Raw genomic sequence first — 18,364 nt, forward strand, 5'->3', positions numbered from 1 at the left:
GCTCAAAACTACCTGTCATTACTACAAAAGACGCATTGTAGAAGTGTTCTCCTTCCTTCACTGAACAGACTTTTCACTCAAAGCCATCCCTTACTGTCCATCATCTTATTGTCAGCAATCAGTGAAGTTACCGTACTTGCACTTCAAAGCATTCTGCTTCAGTTAAGGAGTTGCTTAATGAATGATTTCATTATGTCGCACTGCTCAGCAGATCTGGATCTGCAGCATGGCTCCTGAAAGCAATCAGCATGTCAGCAAAAAAACAAAAACCATGGCAGCAACGAAGGTTTAAGGATGTGTACGTGTTGGTAGTTTCTGGTGATCTGTCTGAACTTAATTCCATCTCAGCTGAAAGGGTAAGGTTGTCCTGAGAACGCCTGCTATAGCAACTTAAGGCCTAACTCCTCTTGGTTTGGGGAAGAATGCAAATGAAGGGAAGTAACTAAAGGGAAATGGGCTTAGGAGAGCTCCAACTGCTGCTAGAGCTGGGATTCTTGCAAAACGTTAGCACTGTGGCCTCCCACAAGTTAGATGTTGGCTGCAGCACAGTGCCTGCTTCTAAGTGGAATGTGAAACCAAGGCTGTGCCCTTCCCTGTGCCCTTGTGAATCCTCCAGGGACTCTGCTAGCCTAACTCCTGACACAGAAAGGGTATAGAGACCTGAATGATGGCTAGTGTTGTAAAACTTTAAAGCAGAGTTTTAAAGATCCTGCAGCGTTGTGTAAACAGGTTACTGTTAAAGTATGTGTGAGACTTGTGGAGGCCCACTTGCATGCTGAATGGGTTGTAGACACTTTAACATAATGGGTCTCTCTTCTGGTTTTGAACACCAGACCCCAGGGAAAGTTGCTACTTCTCTGTGCTATGGAGGGTCAACATGAGTTCATGTCTACAGTGTGAGGTCCTGGCTAAACAATAGAGTGTAGTGTAGGCCCTGAGCTGGAAATAGGAGCGATGCAGTCCTGTGCAGAACTCTGGACTTAATGCCAAATGGCAGCAGGAACTATTGGGCACCAGGACTGTTTTCTTCATCATGAAGTAAATAAGCAACTGAAAGATTTATTTTTTTATCTGTAGCATTACAAATAGTTATAGACAGAAATAATTCTTATTAATGAGATGGTAAGTACTGTAAATGCTTTGCTCTGTCTTAAGTCATCTAGTGTCAAAACTTCAGGCTTGGTATGCAGTATTTCCATGATGATACTGTGGCTGTGAACTTGTCAGTCTATTCACAGGAGAACTACTTCTGAGGGGGATGTTGCTTTTATGGGGCCATTAAGGATGTAAGGTACACTCTGTAATAAATTCAAGCACAGAGTTGGTCCTATGGACTCAGTTACAGGTGGTTTTTTTTATTTTCATTATCATAAATGAAGAATGTATTTCTTTTTTTTTTCTTTTTTTTCCCCTCTAAGGTCTGAAATGATATTTTTCTTCAAAGATGCTATTTTTAAATTTATCTGAGACTCCAGATAAAAATTCAGCTTGGCAATTTAGATGCAGGTTTTCTCTGAGCTTGGGTGTTACCAGCTCACCTCCACTGACTTCAGGGGAATTACTCCTACCAGTAAAGCAAGCACAGGCTCTGAAGCCCCCTGTAGTCAAGACACTTTCTGACTCTGCTGGGCTTTAAATCAAAGGCTAAAAGCATTGCAAGAAAAGGGAGCCTAATCCATATAGGTTCTAAAACTCCTTGGCCTTAATAAAGTACTAATGGCACTACTTATTCATATATAGCTTAGGAAAGTGCTGGTTAGGAAGTATCCACTGTTGGTTGGAAGGATCCAGCTTCTGCAGTCATGGCACCCCAGTCAGTGAATCATCTGTGTTCACCAGGCCACAGGAGGTACTGCTGTTCTCAGATGTGTGGCTATTCATAGAAGACCCAGCTTCCTTCAAGTACGTTACAAGACTGGATGTCCTTGTAGTAAAAGTCACCCTGGAGAGAAGGGCAGTTATCCATGAACTCCAACAACCCACCTCTGAAGTCATTCCTCTCATAGATTTGTAGCCAGCTGTGCTCCTGGATCTGTGAAGACAAATCCAGGCAAGGATGCACAGGGTGTCAAGTGGCAGTTCTAGGTGACTACAGCTTGCTAGATGCAATGCTGATGCTAGCAATGCAACAGTGAGTAGCCACTAGTATGTGCAGAAAAGTCAGTTTAACAGGAATAAATCTGACTGGGTCCTAATTTAAAGCAGCAGTGTTGTAAGTCCTTTCTGCTCTGGTGAGAGCAGAACTGCAGTTGCTTTGAAACAGTTGCAGTAGGGCAGGAAGTGGAAGTTGGGTCCAGCCAAGATCACCACACTTCAGCTGTACGTGCAGGTAAGAAATAAGCCCATTGATACACCTAGATGGCCACAATAGTCATGTGCCCTCGGTGTTCCTAGGTGTTGATGTAATAACTGGATAAGGCTCTGGCTGGGACAGAGGGGAGCTTTTTTTTAATCCTATTTTTGTTGCACAGCCTTAGGTGGGCAGGTTTTTTTGGTTTTCATCTACAAGATGATAAACTGTAAGACTGTCTCTAACTCTTGTATCTAGCACAGCAAAGATTTGCTGTAGAAAAATACTTTCTGCTCTTGCATCAGTGCTCAATACAGTTTTTGCAGGTGCTCAAGTGCAGTTGTATAGACATAAGAGTACTGCTGCTGTACAAAGACCAACACCTTACTCAAGTTAAAAAAAACCACAACCACACCCAACAACACTTTAGTATCTACACTGGTGGAATCAAACTTTCTGGACAGTCTTGTTCTGAATTTAGAAAGCATGCAGAAATGTATCCTAATTTTAGGATATATTTTTCTACCCCCATACTAATTCTCAGTTTCTCTACTCCTTCTCAGATACTTCCCATCAGTCCATCTTGTTCCCACCTTCCCCATCTGTGACTTCTTTCCCTCTACAGCTTGAAAGGACACAAGAGTGTCTGCCCTAGCTTTCAGCGCGTGGACCCAGAACTTGGCTTAGTTAAGTGAAGCCCTGCAAATGAAGAACTGCATGTCAGTGAAAAAAATAGCTGCATTATCCTATGCAAATGGAATGTATCTGGAAACTTGCTGTGATGGTCTATGAAGCTTCTACTGGGCAGGGAAACTGAATTGTACGTAAGGCATACAACATGGATGAACTTAATTTTTCATGAACGTTGGAGGGACACATTCCAGCATCAAGGCTATTCCAGGGCCAAATCTCAAATCCTTAACCTTATGTGTGAGTATTCAAATCTTTCACATCTTGGCAATGTCTCCCCTCTTAGTAAAACTCTTCTAGGGAATGCGTCTAGGAGGGGAAAACACAGATGTATTCTGGGCTGAGGTATTTAGAAAAAAAATCTATCATGAGGCAAATATGCCTTCATTTGCAGCTCAAATACATGGTGGTGTTTCTACAATGGGATGTGTCAGGTTGCCTCTGTAGTAGCGTAATCACCAGGCTTGCCTACCTTGAACGAATAGCATTGACTGGGGCATGGGAGATGTGGTTTGGTTCTCAGCTCTGTACTAAACTTCCTTGTGTAGATCATGTATAGCCAGAGTAGTTTTGAAAAGATAGGTGAAGTTAAGTGCTTTTATATATGTAAAATAGTAGATAAACATAATATTAAAATAAAATTTAATATAATAAACTCTGCCCCCCCCCCCCCCTCGCCCCCCCCAGCACTAACCAACCATTCATTTGGCTGAGAATCCCAACTGACTTACCTGCCTCTTTGGGAGTCTAAACCCCATTAGGTGAACTTGGCAAATGTCCTTTCTACTACCCTCTTTCTATGTAGAGGTCTCTGGGGAAGTGCCAGAGCTGTCAAAATGGGTGTAGTGCTCAGATTCTATTATAGGCAGTAACATACATGGAGACAATATGGAAAACTTACTGCTGTGGTGATACAAGACCTAATGGAGTCATTGAAGCCCATCCAGTGCTGGTAGTCAGGATATTCTCCCTTCCTCAGGCAGTGTTGATGGCCTACGTAGTTGGGACATTCATAGATCCAGCAGCCAGTTTCCACCTTGGCAGAGTTGCAGCAGTTGAGGTGGGCACGCAGGTCTGGCTGGTCTGTGGTGGCTTCACAGAGGCAGACCTCAAAGTTTCTGTCCTCAAAGAAAGTGATCTGCAATAAAACAAAAGTAAACCCAGTCACACTGAAAGTATTGAAAGCTGGCTTTGTTTTGCCTAGATTGTACAAAACAATCTGAAGACTGCAAGGGTCCATAGGGGCACTTTACCGGGCCCAAAAACTAGCAAAGCCCTTATGTCCATTTTCTATAGGGTACACAGATAGTTTCTGGTGTTGTCATTTCTCTAGTTCTATGACTGACAGGTGGATGTCCCTTTGGGACTCTGGGAAGTGGGAAGCAACTTTCATCATGATTTCACACTGGAAATAGCCTGTCAGCAGCTTCATGGCAAGCTTTTGGGAACATTTGGAAAAAGTGAAACCCAAATTGCTCATTGACTGAAAGCTCTGTGCACGACTTCTGTGTATCACACAATCATTCAACTTTATGCCCATCTCTTGCATCTGGTCCTGGGCTCCTAGAAATCTTTTGCAATGTAGAATACAGACAAAGGAAGGAATAATTCTCCTACATCTGAATTGTGCTGAAGCTTTCACCTGTCTTAATGATACAGGAACAAACAAGACTGTTGTATCTAACCCAAGTTAATCATTGAGCCCTCTAGGTCCTGTTGGGCAGGTATATCTTAGCAGCAGTAAAATCAAGTTAGAGATACCTAAATTCAGTGGCATTGTTTAGTGATATTTATTACATTTATTTCTAACAGAGTACTTCAACCTTATTTTCCTGTACATCTTGGAAGACTAAGAATAAATAAACTTTAGGTCTCTTTCAGCAACTGACAAACTCAAAGGGAAACTAGCCAGACAGAAAAATAAAACCAGAAGATTTTTTTATGTGTAAATATTTTAGCATTTGAAAGCTTCCATAGGCTTTCTTTAGGAACCTTATCAGAGCTAGATAATAAAAAAAAAACACTTGAAGTTTCCCCTCTGCTAATTTGTTGTTAGACCAACAAACTATGTTTGCAAACTTACTTACCTACAAGGAGCTACCTGTGCATGTGTTAGGCTGTTTTTCAGTGTTCCATTCACTCAACTGTTCTTACCTTTGCCATTTTTGCCAGGGTTTAGCTATGAGACCTCAGCATGCAGGAGTCATCAGCAGTCCTTTATATAGAATGCAGAGTGCTGCATCCAGAGGAATAGGATAAAAGAGATTTTTTTTTCTCAGTAAGAGAATGAATGTTTTTTTCCCTTCCCTCTCTCCATTGTTATTCTCTAAAAAAAAAGGCAATAGCAGTAGTTTGTGGGGTACCAACTTTATTGTTACCATCAGTAAGCAGAGGATCAGAGTGAAGTGTAGGTTGAGCGATATTTCTGTTATTTTACCGATGGAACATGTGCAAGTGAATGTGCTGGAAATGCTACAGCAGAATTGTTTCATGTAACTTTATTTTTAATCTCTCTCTGTTCCCTGATTATATGAGACAAAGTGGGTTTTTTTGAAGCATATGGATTCCCAGTGATGATACTGTAAAACTGTTTTCAGAGTATGCTAATAAAAACTGTCCTGATTTTCAAGAGCCTTCAGACCAGGTATTGCTGCCTGTTTCCTTTAGCAGTAAGAGTATGTGTATGAGAGAGAAAATGTTGTAATAAAAAATGTGTGGTAATGGATGTTTACATCCATCCAGGCTTCACTGCTGAAATTCTATATTAATGTCATTCAGAGTTCATAGATAAAGAGACTAGAAGTTGGAGGATGGATACCAACTTGTTTAAGGCAGAGAAAAGCCTTTTAAAATCTGCACAGAGAAATGTTTCACTTGAGAGGTGTACAGATTTTTGGAGCTCAGGTAGGAGTCATTGAGGCAAAATGCAACAGCCTCTTAATTTCTTCAGCTGAAGAAACTTTAATAGCAGTTGAACTTAAATAAATGTTTAGGAAGAACATTGTGGTAAGTTTTCAGTCTGATCTGATTAATCCCAAAGATGCTCAGGACTGTGTTCATTCTGGGCCCTCGTTTTATATGCTGTAGTGTAATTCTCAGTCAAACAATACATTGCAGTGGTCTTTAGAAGTCTGGGCAATAGGCAGCCTCAAAGTCAGGGCTATTTTGAATTTATTGGAAGGGCATGCTGAAGCTGATGTACTCTGGTGCTATTTAGGTAAAGTTATTCTGCTGATAATCAACTTTGGGTTCTAGCAGGAAATTTTTTTCTCAGTTTGTCTCATTTGACTAATGTCAGGGAGGTAACCTTAGTATAAGTTTTGTGCTACCAGTGCTAGATCAGGCCTTTTAAGTATTTTTCCATTCAATTGAGTAATTACAAGGCCTAAGTAGAAACTAATGCTAAAATATCAAGGAAATGTTATCTATTTGAAACAAACATAATCCAAGTCTGTTTTTCAAAGGAAAAAGATAAACAGCATAGTTTTGAGTTATTCTTCTGGAGTTTTAAATTTTTCTCTATAACTTCTTTTTTTTTTTTTTTTCTCTCCTTCCACAACCACCTTTGAACTAACTTTCACAAAATCCTGTCATGTGCAGTGCCACATTTTCATATTTCCTGCTCATACTGCATGGAGCAATAGTGGATCTTTTTGTCTCACTGACTTCTTGTTGAACCAAAATGCTACTTGTTTGTGCTTTCTTGCATGTGTCTTTCACTATGAGTCTTGCACGGTGATTTCATGAAGCTACAAAACTTCAGGGGCAAATCTTTAGCTGGCCTGTTTTTACACAGCTCTAGTTGTGCTTCTAATGGGTGTTGTAAATGGTATCACTCCTGTCAGCCTCTCTCTTGGAGGTGCTTCCTCAGCCAGGAAATTGTAGCTTTTAACACTGAGAGCAGACCGAGGGAAGAGTGTAAATTTAAGTCAAGCAGTTGCTTTTGAATACCTCCATGCTTTCTTTGGATCAAAAATAACTTCTTCCTGATGGTTAAAGCTAAACAAATTGAATTAACTTACAAGAACAACTTCTGTGTGCAGGCCTGTGCTTGCATTTCTCAAAGATCTTTGACAGGCTCGAAAGTGTTACTCTTATTTTTGTTCTTTCTGTGATCATGCTTGCTTTGTGGAGCCAGGTTGTCTTTTGGGTCCTGTATCGACCTTCATAGTTCAATACAGTGGGCACTAGGCTTGGTGATAAAGTTTGGAGCTTGAGAGACCCGAGTAGGGACAGTGATATGTGAATTCCTTATTGTAGCTACAGCTACAATAGTAGAGCCGCCATCATGGGCCAGACCAGCGGTCCAGCTAGTCAAGTAACTTGGCAGCAACTGCGACCATGAGTAGGCACTGAGGGAAGGGTAGGTATGAAGCAAATACATGTGATACTTCATTCAGACTTCAAGACCTCAAGTATTTTTAGCTCAAGAGGTTTCCTGAGCAGGAGGTTACTTCTCTTAATAACCCTCAGTGGATTTGTCTTCCAAGTACTCATCCAGCTTCTCCTTGAATCTTATAGACTTTCCCCTCCCACGACCCTATGCCACAGATGGGCTGTGCACTGCAGGAAGGGCTGTGGGTTGATCTTAAACTCTGGAGCCAAAAATATCTTGTTAGTGAAATGGTGTCCATGATCTGAGGAGTCTGGTTATTTACAGCAGTTCCAGTTGCCCTTAACTAGCATGCTGTTACGACAGCTACTTTTACATGGAGATTGACTAATTTTGCACCCCAGAAAAACTCAAGCATAGGGATAACCTGAAAATAGCATGAGTGTTTGTGTAGAGAAACATGCCCTGCATGCCAGCAACTGTAGTGCCTGCTACCATCCATAAAACAAGCTACAGAAACCTAGAAGGCTTGTTAGCAAAAACTTGGATGCTCTCTGTGAATTCCCAGTGCTCTCTCCTCTAGCACCCTTGTTCTTAATATCTGCTTGAGATTCTCTGAGCATTTGCAACCAAAAGCAAGCAAAATCTCTTAGTGCTCTGTGAAAACTAGGAATTGCCACCATTCCTGTCTCAGGTGGAGAGATTTTGAGAGGTTTAGCCACTCCCAGACTCTAGGATGCAGCAGAGTCAAGAATCCAGACATCCTAACTATCGCTCTGATCACTGAATGGTACATTTCTGTTCATTCTTGCCTTTGACCAAAGGAATGCCAGCATGTGACTTACACATCACTACATAGCCATATTTCTCAATTGCACTAATTGAACTAGATGCTTTGTTGGAGTATGTAGGCATATGTTAATTGCTGTATGGGGAGCTGGTCTGTTTTTTCTTTATTTTATTCTTGCTGAAGGCAAATTAAATATTTTGGTTCCCTGTTCTAAGCAGACAAGTAGATACTGTGCTTGAACTGCTGTGCTATTTTGCAAACCTGGGTTAGCAGGCTAACCTAGGCATGCTAACACACATATTGCTTACATTGTGTGGTTCCTATAAATGCACAATATTAGGCATTTGTGAACAAGAGGAAACATGCTTTTTCACACCTCTGCCTTGAGACCTGAATTGTTCATGCTCCATTTCTCTCTGGCTGAAGCATGGTGTGCTTATGTACACCAGACATTTGCAGCAGCTGAACAGGCTACTTTGTGCAGTAAGGGACAGGCAGGAGGGCAGACATAGTGTCCCATGTACAACAGAAAGGACGAGAAGGGCAAAGAACAGTTCTATTTTCCTCTCCAGTGTTGTCAGGGAAAGGCTGGTGAGGATCACTAACAGGCTATTACTGATGGGTCATGTGAGCGTGAAATAATGGCTAAATGAGGTCTCTGACATTAGCAAGTGGAGATGTGAGTTTTAAGCAGTCTACCTCACTGTTGTAGAAGTTGTTTGGTTTTATTCAAGGACACCATTATCAGAATGTTTACTAGGCAAAACAAAATCAAAGCCTACCAGTTAAAGCCCAGATGAAATTATTTAAAGTTAAACATATACTAGATAAGGTTGCAAAGTGTCCTAGTAGTTCTGTGCTCTCGCTACTGCTTTATCTTTCCAAAAGTGTCCAGTACCTTGCTGAAGAGCAGTAGTATATTTGCCTAACTATGCATGGAAAAAAAAATAATCTAGACTCCACTACCTAAATGAGAAGAGGTATGTTAAGATGTGACATCCCTTAACTGTGTTTTGTTATATTTTATTATGGCTCTCATTCATTATTGCACAGAGTGCCTGCTGGCACAGGATTCAGAGATGATTAGTAGGCATGTACATAATTACCTGAATGATAATTAATGCTGCAATAGAATTTTTCCAGCACAACAAGATGATGTCCTGTTTCTAATCCACACTGGTCTGCTTATTAATTTTTTTTTTTGCATGCAGAATAGCCTGGCAACTAAGGGATTTGGCTCAATCTCCTACTGCAGCAGATCAGTACAGCTCTGAAGTTAGTAGGCGCAGGGTGATTAATACCAGGTAAACATTTAGTTCATGAAGTACAGGTTCACTAAAACATGCTATATAAAGGTGGTGTGATTCAAAGATGTGGAAAAATTATTTCTGGAGGAATAAGCTGAGGTAAGACTGGAAAGCTTTGCTGGACTGGGTGTAGCATGGAGCAGCTTGTTTGCATGAAGAATTTGATGCCAAATACAGTGTTCACCTTGTTCTAAGTTCCTCTGCATCTTTCTGTCCTTTTCCTCCTCAGTCAGTACTTCACTGGATATAACTATTAATGGGACTTACTTTTCTGTTTCACTGTACATGATAATTTAAATAACTGTTAAATGTCCAACTGCATATTGTTAACCCTGGTAAGTATAAAGCTGGAATCTATTCTTAGATCAAAACTTGTGAAACTGGGGAAAACTTGGATGAAAGAATCAGACCTTCCCATTAATAGCTATATCCAGTGAAGTAAAAACTAAGGAGCTCTATACTATCCACAGCTAGATAATTGTGAATATTTTTTGAAGCATTCCCTCTCTCCCCCTAAAATGTGAGAGAAATCGGATTTCCCTCTGGACTGCGCAACTTTAATTTGTTTGTAGTACTGAAGGAAGATTCATTTGAGTAAGGATTTTGGAATGCATTCACTGTTTATTTAGTGTGGGAGTAATAACTCAGTGCAAGTCAGTCAGCCTCTGCAAAGAGACAATTTTGGTATTTACTGCACCCCAGTCAAGGATTCTTCTGTATTCCCTGGGTTTCAGTAAATACTGTCGGCCCCTGAAGATGGGCATTTCATACAAGATCCAAGAGCCACCTAAAACATTGAGGGAGAAGATCTCAGGGAGATGGATGTAGCCTGGGACTGATGGGCAATCGTCAGTGAACTCCAACATTTGGCCTTGGAGCTCCTTTTTTCATAGAGCTGAATCTTGTGGGAAAGAGAATTCTGCAGTCACAAACACAGCAAAAATGTAGGAAAGACAGAAATTTAACTGATTCTGACATTACTGAACAAGACAGATGTACAGAAAAAGGCAACTTTCCCAGCTACTCTGTACGTTTCTGAGAAATTGTGTTCTAATCTGGAGATGGGATTGTGAAGAGAGTCACTGTTTTGAAACTAATAGAGGAGGATTACTTCTTACCCACATGGAGGAGCTCAGGAGTGCCAGCAAATGGGTATGATCACATGTGTGGTAGGAAGTAAATGGAGGATGCTTTATGATTTGAAGAAATGGGATTTATAAGGACTCCATATTGTGACAATAGAAGAAAATGTATTCATGTGATTTGGAGATGATCTGTGGCACTGACTCGTGACCAAGCACAAATAATGTGGCCTTTTCAGAATTATGCTACTGAAAGACATTTACCACATTACTCCATATGCTCCCATTCTATGCTCGTGCACAGGCAATTGCCATGTGGCAAACTGCTGAGCTATGTGAAGCATGGGCATGTGGAGCGTTCCTGCTGCTATGGCTCACACTGTATAGTATATCTTGCTAACCAGAGAAGTACTTTAGCAAGTATTAATTCTTTGCCTGATTTTAACCCACACAGTTTTTATGTTAGGAAAACCGTACCAATTGCAAATCTGATTTAACATGTTCTTGTGTTTTTGAATCATAACATAGTACGGTCATATGCAAGTTGCATACATGAGCCCACAGCAGAACTTTATATCAAATGGCCCTGCTAGCCCTTCTCTGGGTAATCTAAAAACATTCTCTACTTAGAAGTAGTCACTCAGCTTTCTTTTAGCATCTCCAAGTTATGAACAGGCCCTGGAAATAGCACTGATATTAAACAGGTTATTTCCTTAATCTCTAGTGAAACTTTGCATTGCCTTACTGAACTCTGCCTGTCTCTTGACTTACTTGAAGAGACTGTATAATTATATTCTTAAAGGATAAACTATAGTCAATTTCTTAAACTGATACACTTCCAAGCAGTACTCACTTATAGGATTACAGGGCAAGACCTGATGGAGTCGCAGAGACTGAACTACTTCTCAAAGTCAGACTAGTCTCCCCTTTTTAAAAAGTACTGGTGTCCTGAGTAATTGGGCTTCTCAGAAACCATCCAGCTGCCTTTTTCCACCTGGATGGAATTGCATTGTTTCACATAGGACTGCAGGTCAAGGTGGTCACTGCTACATTCATAGCAATGGCCCCAGAAGCTCTTGTCTTCATAAAAAAAAAGATCTGCAGTATAAATATTTGCAAAGACTCATAGTCTATCCCAGTGTCTGTGTCAGAGAAGGGTACTGGCATACTGCTGCTTCCACTTACCTTTACCATGTTTGGCAGTCTGCTGGGATGAATGCCGAGAGCTGTGAGCAAACACTAGTTGCTTTTATATACCATAGTCCTAATGCTGTGCATCTGCAAAAAGTAACACAAAAGGGTCCATTCTAAGCTGCAGGGAGAGCTCATGTTTTGTCTTTATTGTAGTTATGGCATTTATTGCATTTACCATGTGGCACTCTTGTTTTTCTGGGTTTTGGGCTGCATTTGCTGATGCTAAGTGGAAGTGAATTATTGTGTAACTGTGGAGTGGACTACACTTTCAGCTGGTATCAACTGTTTCATGTGGTGCACCTGACCCAATGGGGGATTTGTGTATAAGAAGGGTTCCTTACAGAACCTCCTTTGTCTGAAAGCTACCGGACTCAGTGGACCTGAGCAGACTGATGTAAGTCTGTTCCTCTCCTTCCCCGCTCTGTGTCAATTACCTCTTGCCTAAGCTTGTTGCATGGTAATCTTTCCTTTTGTGAGAGCAGAAGAATTTTGCTTTAATTTCAATCCTTTGTCATCCACTTTATCCTAGAAACAGGAAAAGTCTCCATCTCATGTGGTGGTGTAAGCTTTTGCCTACTAATTCCTTCTATTGTGTACAGATTTTAACACAGATGTGTTAGGAGGAAATAGTGATTAAAAGTTTCAGTCCCTTCATGGTGTGTGGTTAAGTGCTGCATCCCTGAAGACTAAAATGATTGAAATCAAATGGTTCTTCTTGGATATTTATCAGTGTATCTGAATTACTGGCTAATGTTGTAAATCAGTTTGGGTCAGTTGGTTCAATTTTTTCCCTTTGAAAGTCTGTTTGAAAAGTTCAAAGGGAGCAGGCTGCATTAAACTCAAGTTGCTCTCTATCTGGGACCAGGAAGGACTTTTGTTTAATGCTAAAGCAGAGTGTTTTAACACTAAAGCACAGCTAGTAGGTTACAGGAAAAACGTATTCCTCCATTTTGGAACTTTTCTTGTCATTTTTTTCTTGTTTGGTGCAGGGCTGAAACAAACATTGACTTGTTCTATTCTGATTATCATTTTCTTGCACCTAAATCTTAGACTCTTAAAAGCAAACTTCTTCATGAAATATGCAAAGTTGGTTATACAATTGTCTTATATCACCAGTATGTGAGGCTCCAGATCAAAAGAAACTACTGCACTCCAGAAACAGATTTATAATCTTATGTATTTAGGGAAACTTATTCAAGCATGTAAAGTTCTTGTCAACATGATTCATCAGTTAACTTGGCATGCAGATGAACACCTTTGTAGATCTAATTTATTTAAAAGGGCTCTATTTGCAACTACATAGTCTCCACCTTCAGTGGAACAAATGACTGTTTGTGGCTGTAAGGAGGGAGAGCAGGGCAAAGTTTGGGAGATTTAGTGGATTGCAACTTTGCTTATGAGGTTTCAGGCCAAAGAAAAGGACTTTCAGTGCTGTAGCAAGAGAAGAAAGAGAAAGACAAGAGAGTGTCTTCTGGGGAAACGGATAGGGGGAATATGGAACCTCCACCTTCATATCCTTCCACCACAAACCACTCCACTGATGTTGTTTTTGACTGTATCCTTATTAAATAACAGGGGATAATGTGCACTCACCATTTCCAAACAGGTTAGATATACCCTCCTGTTCTCTTTAGTATATTCAGCCCTATTCTTCCAAGCTTTCTGGGTTACCTCAGACCACCTGCCTTCATCCGGTTGGATTTCCTTGTCATGATGTTTGCTTGACTGTTGTACTTGACTTGATGTATTGTTGCTATTACTGTAAGTACACTGTTCAGGGCTTGCTTTTTTTCTGCTGGCTGCATGGCTTGCTGACCGGGACTCAGTGGAACTGCTAACAGGCAGTGTGAGCATGCAAGAAGTACTTAATATAGAAAGTTAGTGCAAAGTTGTAACAGTGCTTTAATGTCACATCTGACTCTATTTCAAAGTGTAATCCCTTGTGTATAGAATCATAGAATCATTTAGGTTGGAAAAGATGCTTAAGATCAAGTCCAACTGTATGGCAAACTGGTGGGTAGATCTTTGGGATGATGAATGATGTAAAGAAACAGTTACTGCTGCATGGATTGCACATGAGTTCTTTGAACAAGGGATGTTAATGCAAGTCCCCATGAAAGGCTGTAAAGTCTAGCCCTGAATGTCTGTGGTGACCACATCCCATACTTGCTTCACATAAATGGACTATGTGTTTAGCACTGGCAGTGGGAATACCTGTGTGCAATTACCTGCCAGATGACTTCCATAACAGCACCTGACCTGGTGACAGTCTGAGCAGAATTTGGCAGTTTGTGTTCTCTCTGACTCTGCTTTGCTGCAAACAAACTCCTTTTTGGAGCCAGGGTGGGCTAGTTCCTGTTTTGAGCACCTCTAACCATTCTTAGATACAGAAAATGCAGCAGAGATGCTTGGTCTTTCAACCATGACTCCCCTCATGCAGTCAGCATCCTTTATATTGTTTTAGAGAGAATGAGTAAAACTGAATTTCTCATTGCTTTGCTTCTGGTATTTGCTCTTGTTGCTGGCTGCCTCTTGAAGATATATAGCCCTATGCACTTAATACATTAGGTTCTGTCCTGACAAAATTGATTTTTTTCAGAACAGATTGGTTATATTTTTGTCTTACAGAAAAAACAGCCTCTTACACAAAATGGGTATTTTGCCATTCCAAGGTGGATGCTAGATGTTTCCACCTGACATTTGACTAGGAAAAAGCTCTTCACCAAAATGAGTGAGACTTTTCGGAATAGCTAGAGAATCAGTAGTGACACATCTGAAGTCGGGATTACTGTAGCAGAAATGAGGGGGAAATCAGGGATTGCTTGCATGGGCAGTGCTCTAGTAACTGGCTATGGTCTAAAGACTCTGACTTTCAAGATCGTATGGGGCAATTTAAGAAGTTAGCACCTCTGGTCCCGCAGGCAGTATGTTTGTGCCTCAGCTGCTGTGTTGTTCAAAGCCAAAAGTGTTAGCTGAAAAAATCTGATTTCAGTGTCATAAACTGGGCTGTGAATTGCAGTATCAAGTTGCCACCATGAGTTCTGCTACTGGAGTCAGTCTCTGGGGTGCAAGGGGCAGCTCTTAAATTGCCAAAGGGAAAGTGGATGATGTCCTGTTCAGTTCCCCACTTGCTTCATAAGGCCTCAGTACCATGATTTTAGGTACTTAGAACAGACCCAGAATGGTCTCTTGCCTTTCCCACAGTGGATACTATTGCAGTGCAGTGGTAGGCACCAACTGTATGCATGTGACAACTGGTGCTAAGTCTGCATGTATGATCAGAGGTTTCTTCTGGGTCCTGTAGAACAAAGTTTGTGTATCTCCTCTGAGCTCTGAACTATGTCCATTGCTTTTTGCATAGCTGAGAAGAGGATTTGAAGTTGTCCTGGCTAATTGGTCTGGTCACAGCAAAACCTTTTTTTTATTCAGGAGACAATATAGCTCAGGAAAGGAGGAAATTTCAGTCAAGGTTGCAGAAAGCTATCATTCACGAATCCCACTGTGCACACATCTACAAGCACCTTTCAGCTCCTTGATTTTGGCTGTCTGAAAATGTGAACATATGAATGGCAAACCACGATCTGCTGGCCTTGATTTTTGTGTGCAGACAATTGGACACTAGCCAGCCAACAGGGGAGGGAGTAGCGAAGGGGCAGGTACCTGCACTCTGAAAATGAAATACTGGTTTTATGCTTGTTAGCATAGCAAGTTTTCTGTTGCTTACTCCTCTTAACTCCACCAGCCTTATCTGTAAAAACCAGGAAGCATTAGCCAATGAAAAGTGAAGAACATGGCACTACTGTAATAGCAAAAGCAGCACTGGAATAACATGGCTAATCACCTATTTGTTAAAGTCTTATTGTTTATTTTATTGCAGGTCAGTGAACAAAAATCAGTCATGAGATGTTAATCTCTCTCTAGCTGTTTAATCTTAACCACCCCCTCGCCATTGTTCTCTTACTCACGTGCTCAGCAGCAATATCCCCTCCTCCCCTCTTGTAATGACCTCATTTCAAAGTACAATTTCTCTCTGCTTTGGCTTTCAAGGGGTCAGCCTGATGCTGTTTGAGTTGGAATGAAATTTGCTCCAGTCCTAGCACTGGCTGCTCCTTACTGCTCTACTGAATTTGTTTGCAAGAACAGAAACCTCTGTTTAGAAGCTGATGGATGCTCTGAGCTCCAGGAATGAGCCTGTGCTGAATGTGACAGGTCAGACCTGTCCCAGCAGTGAACAGAGGCCATGGAGGAGAGGTAGGAACTGCTAAATGGGATTGGATAGTTCATTCCAGTAATCCCACTTCCTGCAGAGTGAACAAACCAGGCCAAAACAGCTGGTGCTAGAGAAATGCATGGCTAAATAGTTCCTGTGTAAGGGAGGGTGATGTTGCTGTTTATCTTGAGTCCCTTCTAGCCTTCTAATCTGACTCCCTGGGCCTTGAATTTTGGCTTACATGCTTGAAAGGAAAGTGGGGGGATGCATGGTATGGCCGAGAAGCCCCATCAATATCAGCACAAAGACTCACCAGTTAATCTGTAATTTCTGAATGTACCAAGCTGTGGTTAGGTCTTTCCCCATGGACAGCTCAGAATTGAAAGGACAGGTGTTTACAGCAAAAACATTCTATTTTAGACCAATTTTAATAGGAAATTTGTGATATGTTAAAAAAACGACAAAACTGCGAACCTGCTGAGCTGAAAGCAAGCTTTGAGTCCATGAGGACTTCTAAAAGACCCTTTGAATCTGTGATTAAGTTTAACAATTCCCAGGCTTCCTTGCGTAGTGCTATCTTTTGGCATCTCCATAAATGGGCTCAGTGACTGAGTATTGGTGGGCAGAAGAAGAAAAACAGTTTTGCTTCACAAGTGTTTATTGATTTTTCCTTTAGCAGATACTTTGCATTAGAGTACAGGATGGGTTAATGCAGCTGTACAATATGTGACCACACTTTGGATGGATGTCTATCCTTTGCCTAGAAGTAGCTGGGAATCTTCATTTCTATCATTTTTATATGTAAAGAGCTCTATGGAGTCTCTCTACCCTGCAGTTAGTGTTAAATACACCTCTCGGCAGTGAACACTTCTACTACCCCACTGAGCCCTGAAAATTCTATGAAATTAAGTAGAAAAAGTCCTATAGAACAGCCCATACTGCATGTCCAGGCTTCCAGCCAGAGGAAGAGAGGGATGTGGAAGGAGAACCATGTCCACCCAGCTCTTTTCCCAAAGTAGAGTTTGTACAAGCATGAGGATTATGACAGCCCCTCTAAGAAATGGGGAGTGTTCCTGGGCAGCACAGCATGGACATAACAGAGGCAAACCATTAGAGACCTACAAATGGATAATGGAAGACAGGCTTCAGTGTTACACTGGCACTGCAGGAAGAGGCTTTTTCTTCAGCTGAGTCCTTTAAGGAAATAAGAAAGCAGGATGGTTACAGGGGAGAGCTGAAGAAAATGGGATCATCCTGAGAGGCAAACCTCATGTCACATGCAGGGAAGCTCATTCCTGCCCCACTCTGGATCACGTGTGGGAGCTGCACAGCACTGTGGACAAGGGGAAGTGTGTAATCCCTGTCTCTGAAGTGCTGCATCCTCTCTTTGGCTATGTAAAAGTAGCATGGTGGGTTGAGAAGCAGTAGGGACTCCCTGGGAAAATGTAAGCTCCCAACACACTGGCAGGGAAGCAGGAGAGCTGTGGCTAAGGGAAGAGGAGGGAATGTCAGGGTCTTGGCTACAAGATATGAGGGGTGGAAAGAAAGGAATGACTGCTAAGATTTAAAAACAACAACAAGAAGAAAACCCACCCCAAAACACAAGTCACAAATGTATTACCAAAGCCAAGGTAGAAGACGTCAGTTAGCTCACCTACAGCTAAGTGAGGTACATAAAGTCTGGGTCTTTGTTATGTCTTTGCTTCTTTTGCATTCCTTGCTTTTGACTCTGTTCCAGGCTTCTCTGGAGTGATTTCTTGTTTTGCTTCTGTGGCTCCCTGCAGGATGCAAATGTTAATAAGCACAAGCACAGCATGCAGGGCTGAATCCATCAGGAGAGATGGGGAGTGCATGGCAGAGCAGTTTCCCTCCTGCTGTGTGACATGTGATGCACATTGAACTCAGGGCTGTGGGGGAGCCCCTTTACTCGGTCAAATCCAGCCCTGCTGCTGGAATGTTTTCTTAAGCTCTCCTGCTCAGTGGAGCTGCAGCAAACAATAGGCTTTAGCAAATCATGGACAAATAGAAAGGCAGAGCCTAATTCATGTACATGCTAGGGTAATCTGGGTTCTTCATAGAATCAGGTTTTTTGTTAATTTTTTTCAAAAATAGTCTTCAACTGTTTTTTTTTTAACCTAAAAGTGATAGCAGTGAATGTGTTTTCCAGGGATACTTACCGGAAGAGGGCCTTCCGTGTTTACGTTGAGTATTATTGGAGTTGACTTCCCAGCTCATGAGTGACACCTCCTGCCAAGGTGTGATACAGTTGCCATAAAAGTACAATTTAGGATTGACACTATGTTATAGATTAGTGCTACTATGAAACATCTCATGCTAAAGAGTGCTGAGAAGGGCAGACAAGAAGGGCTTTGCGTGCTCTGGTGGCTAGAAGTGCTGCTCCAGCTTTGACATTCAGTGGTAGTGTTGCAAAAACAGTTTTACTGGCTAGTGTGAATTCTTCAGACCTA

General features: G+C 41.5%; 3 protein-coding genes and 1 long non-coding RNA gene across 14 annotated transcripts in view; 1 reads left to right on the plus strand and 3 right to left on the minus strand.

The window, feature by feature from the left end:
- LOC126038361 (uncharacterized) lies at positions 1-9,456 on the plus strand. The gene is made up of 3 exons (XR_007505994.1): positions 1-356; positions 2,854-3,220; positions 9,315-9,456. It is a non-coding gene; the product is annotated as an uncharacterized LOC126038361 (long non-coding RNA).
- Positions 1,560-5,016, minus strand: LOC126038353 (gamma-crystallin B-like). The gene is made up of 2 exons (XM_049800014.1): positions 3,882-5,016; positions 1,560-2,032 (listed from the first exon to the last, which is right to left on the minus strand). The coding sequence occupies exons 1-2, from the start codon at positions 4,218-4,220 to the stop codon at positions 1,874-1,876; spliced, it is 498 nt and encodes a 165-aa protein (XP_049655971.1). The 5' UTR covers positions 4,221-5,016; the 3' UTR covers positions 1,560-1,873.
- Positions 4,007-18,364, minus strand: part of C1H2orf80 (chromosome 1 C2orf80 homolog) — a 27,578-nt gene continuing 13,220 nt past the window's right edge. For 7 of the 11 annotated variants that reach the window (XM_049799842.1, XM_049799861.1, XM_049799919.1 and 4 more), the window contains 3 exons: positions 18,074-18,143; positions 17,551-17,674; positions 11,611-11,770 (listed from right to left, as the gene is read on the minus strand). In XM_049799842.1, coding sequence (XP_049655799.1) covers positions 11,680-11,770; positions 17,551-17,674; positions 18,074-18,143 — 285 coding nt within the window. In that variant the 3' untranslated portion in view covers positions 11,611-11,679. Of the gene's footprint in view, positions 4,119-11,610; positions 11,771-12,216; positions 17,675-18,073; positions 18,144-18,364 lie in introns of those variants that run through there. The other 4 variants (XM_049799852.1, XM_049799872.1, XM_049799938.1 and 1 more) reach the window with 4 other exon arrangements.
- Positions 10,055-11,612, minus strand: LOC126052787 (gamma-crystallin D-like; the record flags this gene model as incomplete). Its single annotated transcript, XM_049834365.1, is given in 3 exon segments — positions 10,055-10,293; positions 10,296-10,329; positions 11,358-11,612. Coding segments are annotated over 3 exon segments (528 nt in total), but the record flags the coding sequence as incomplete, so codon positions are not given.

Source organism: Accipiter gentilis, chromosome 1 (assembly GCF_929443795.1).
Source record: "Accipiter gentilis chromosome 1, bAccGen1.1, whole genome shotgun sequence".
Lineage (NCBI taxonomy): Eukaryota > Metazoa > Chordata > Aves > Accipitriformes > Accipitridae > Astur > Astur gentilis.

Coding starts and splice junctions, on each gene's coding strand:
- LOC126038353 (XM_049800014.1), bottom strand. CDS start 4,220: ATGGACCCTTGCAGTCTTCAGATTGTTTTGTACAATCTAGGCAAAACA. Junction 2,033..3,881: donor GGTCTTGTATCACCACAGCA/GTAAGTTTTCCA, acceptor TTGTCTTCACAG/ATCCAGGAGCACAGCTGGCT.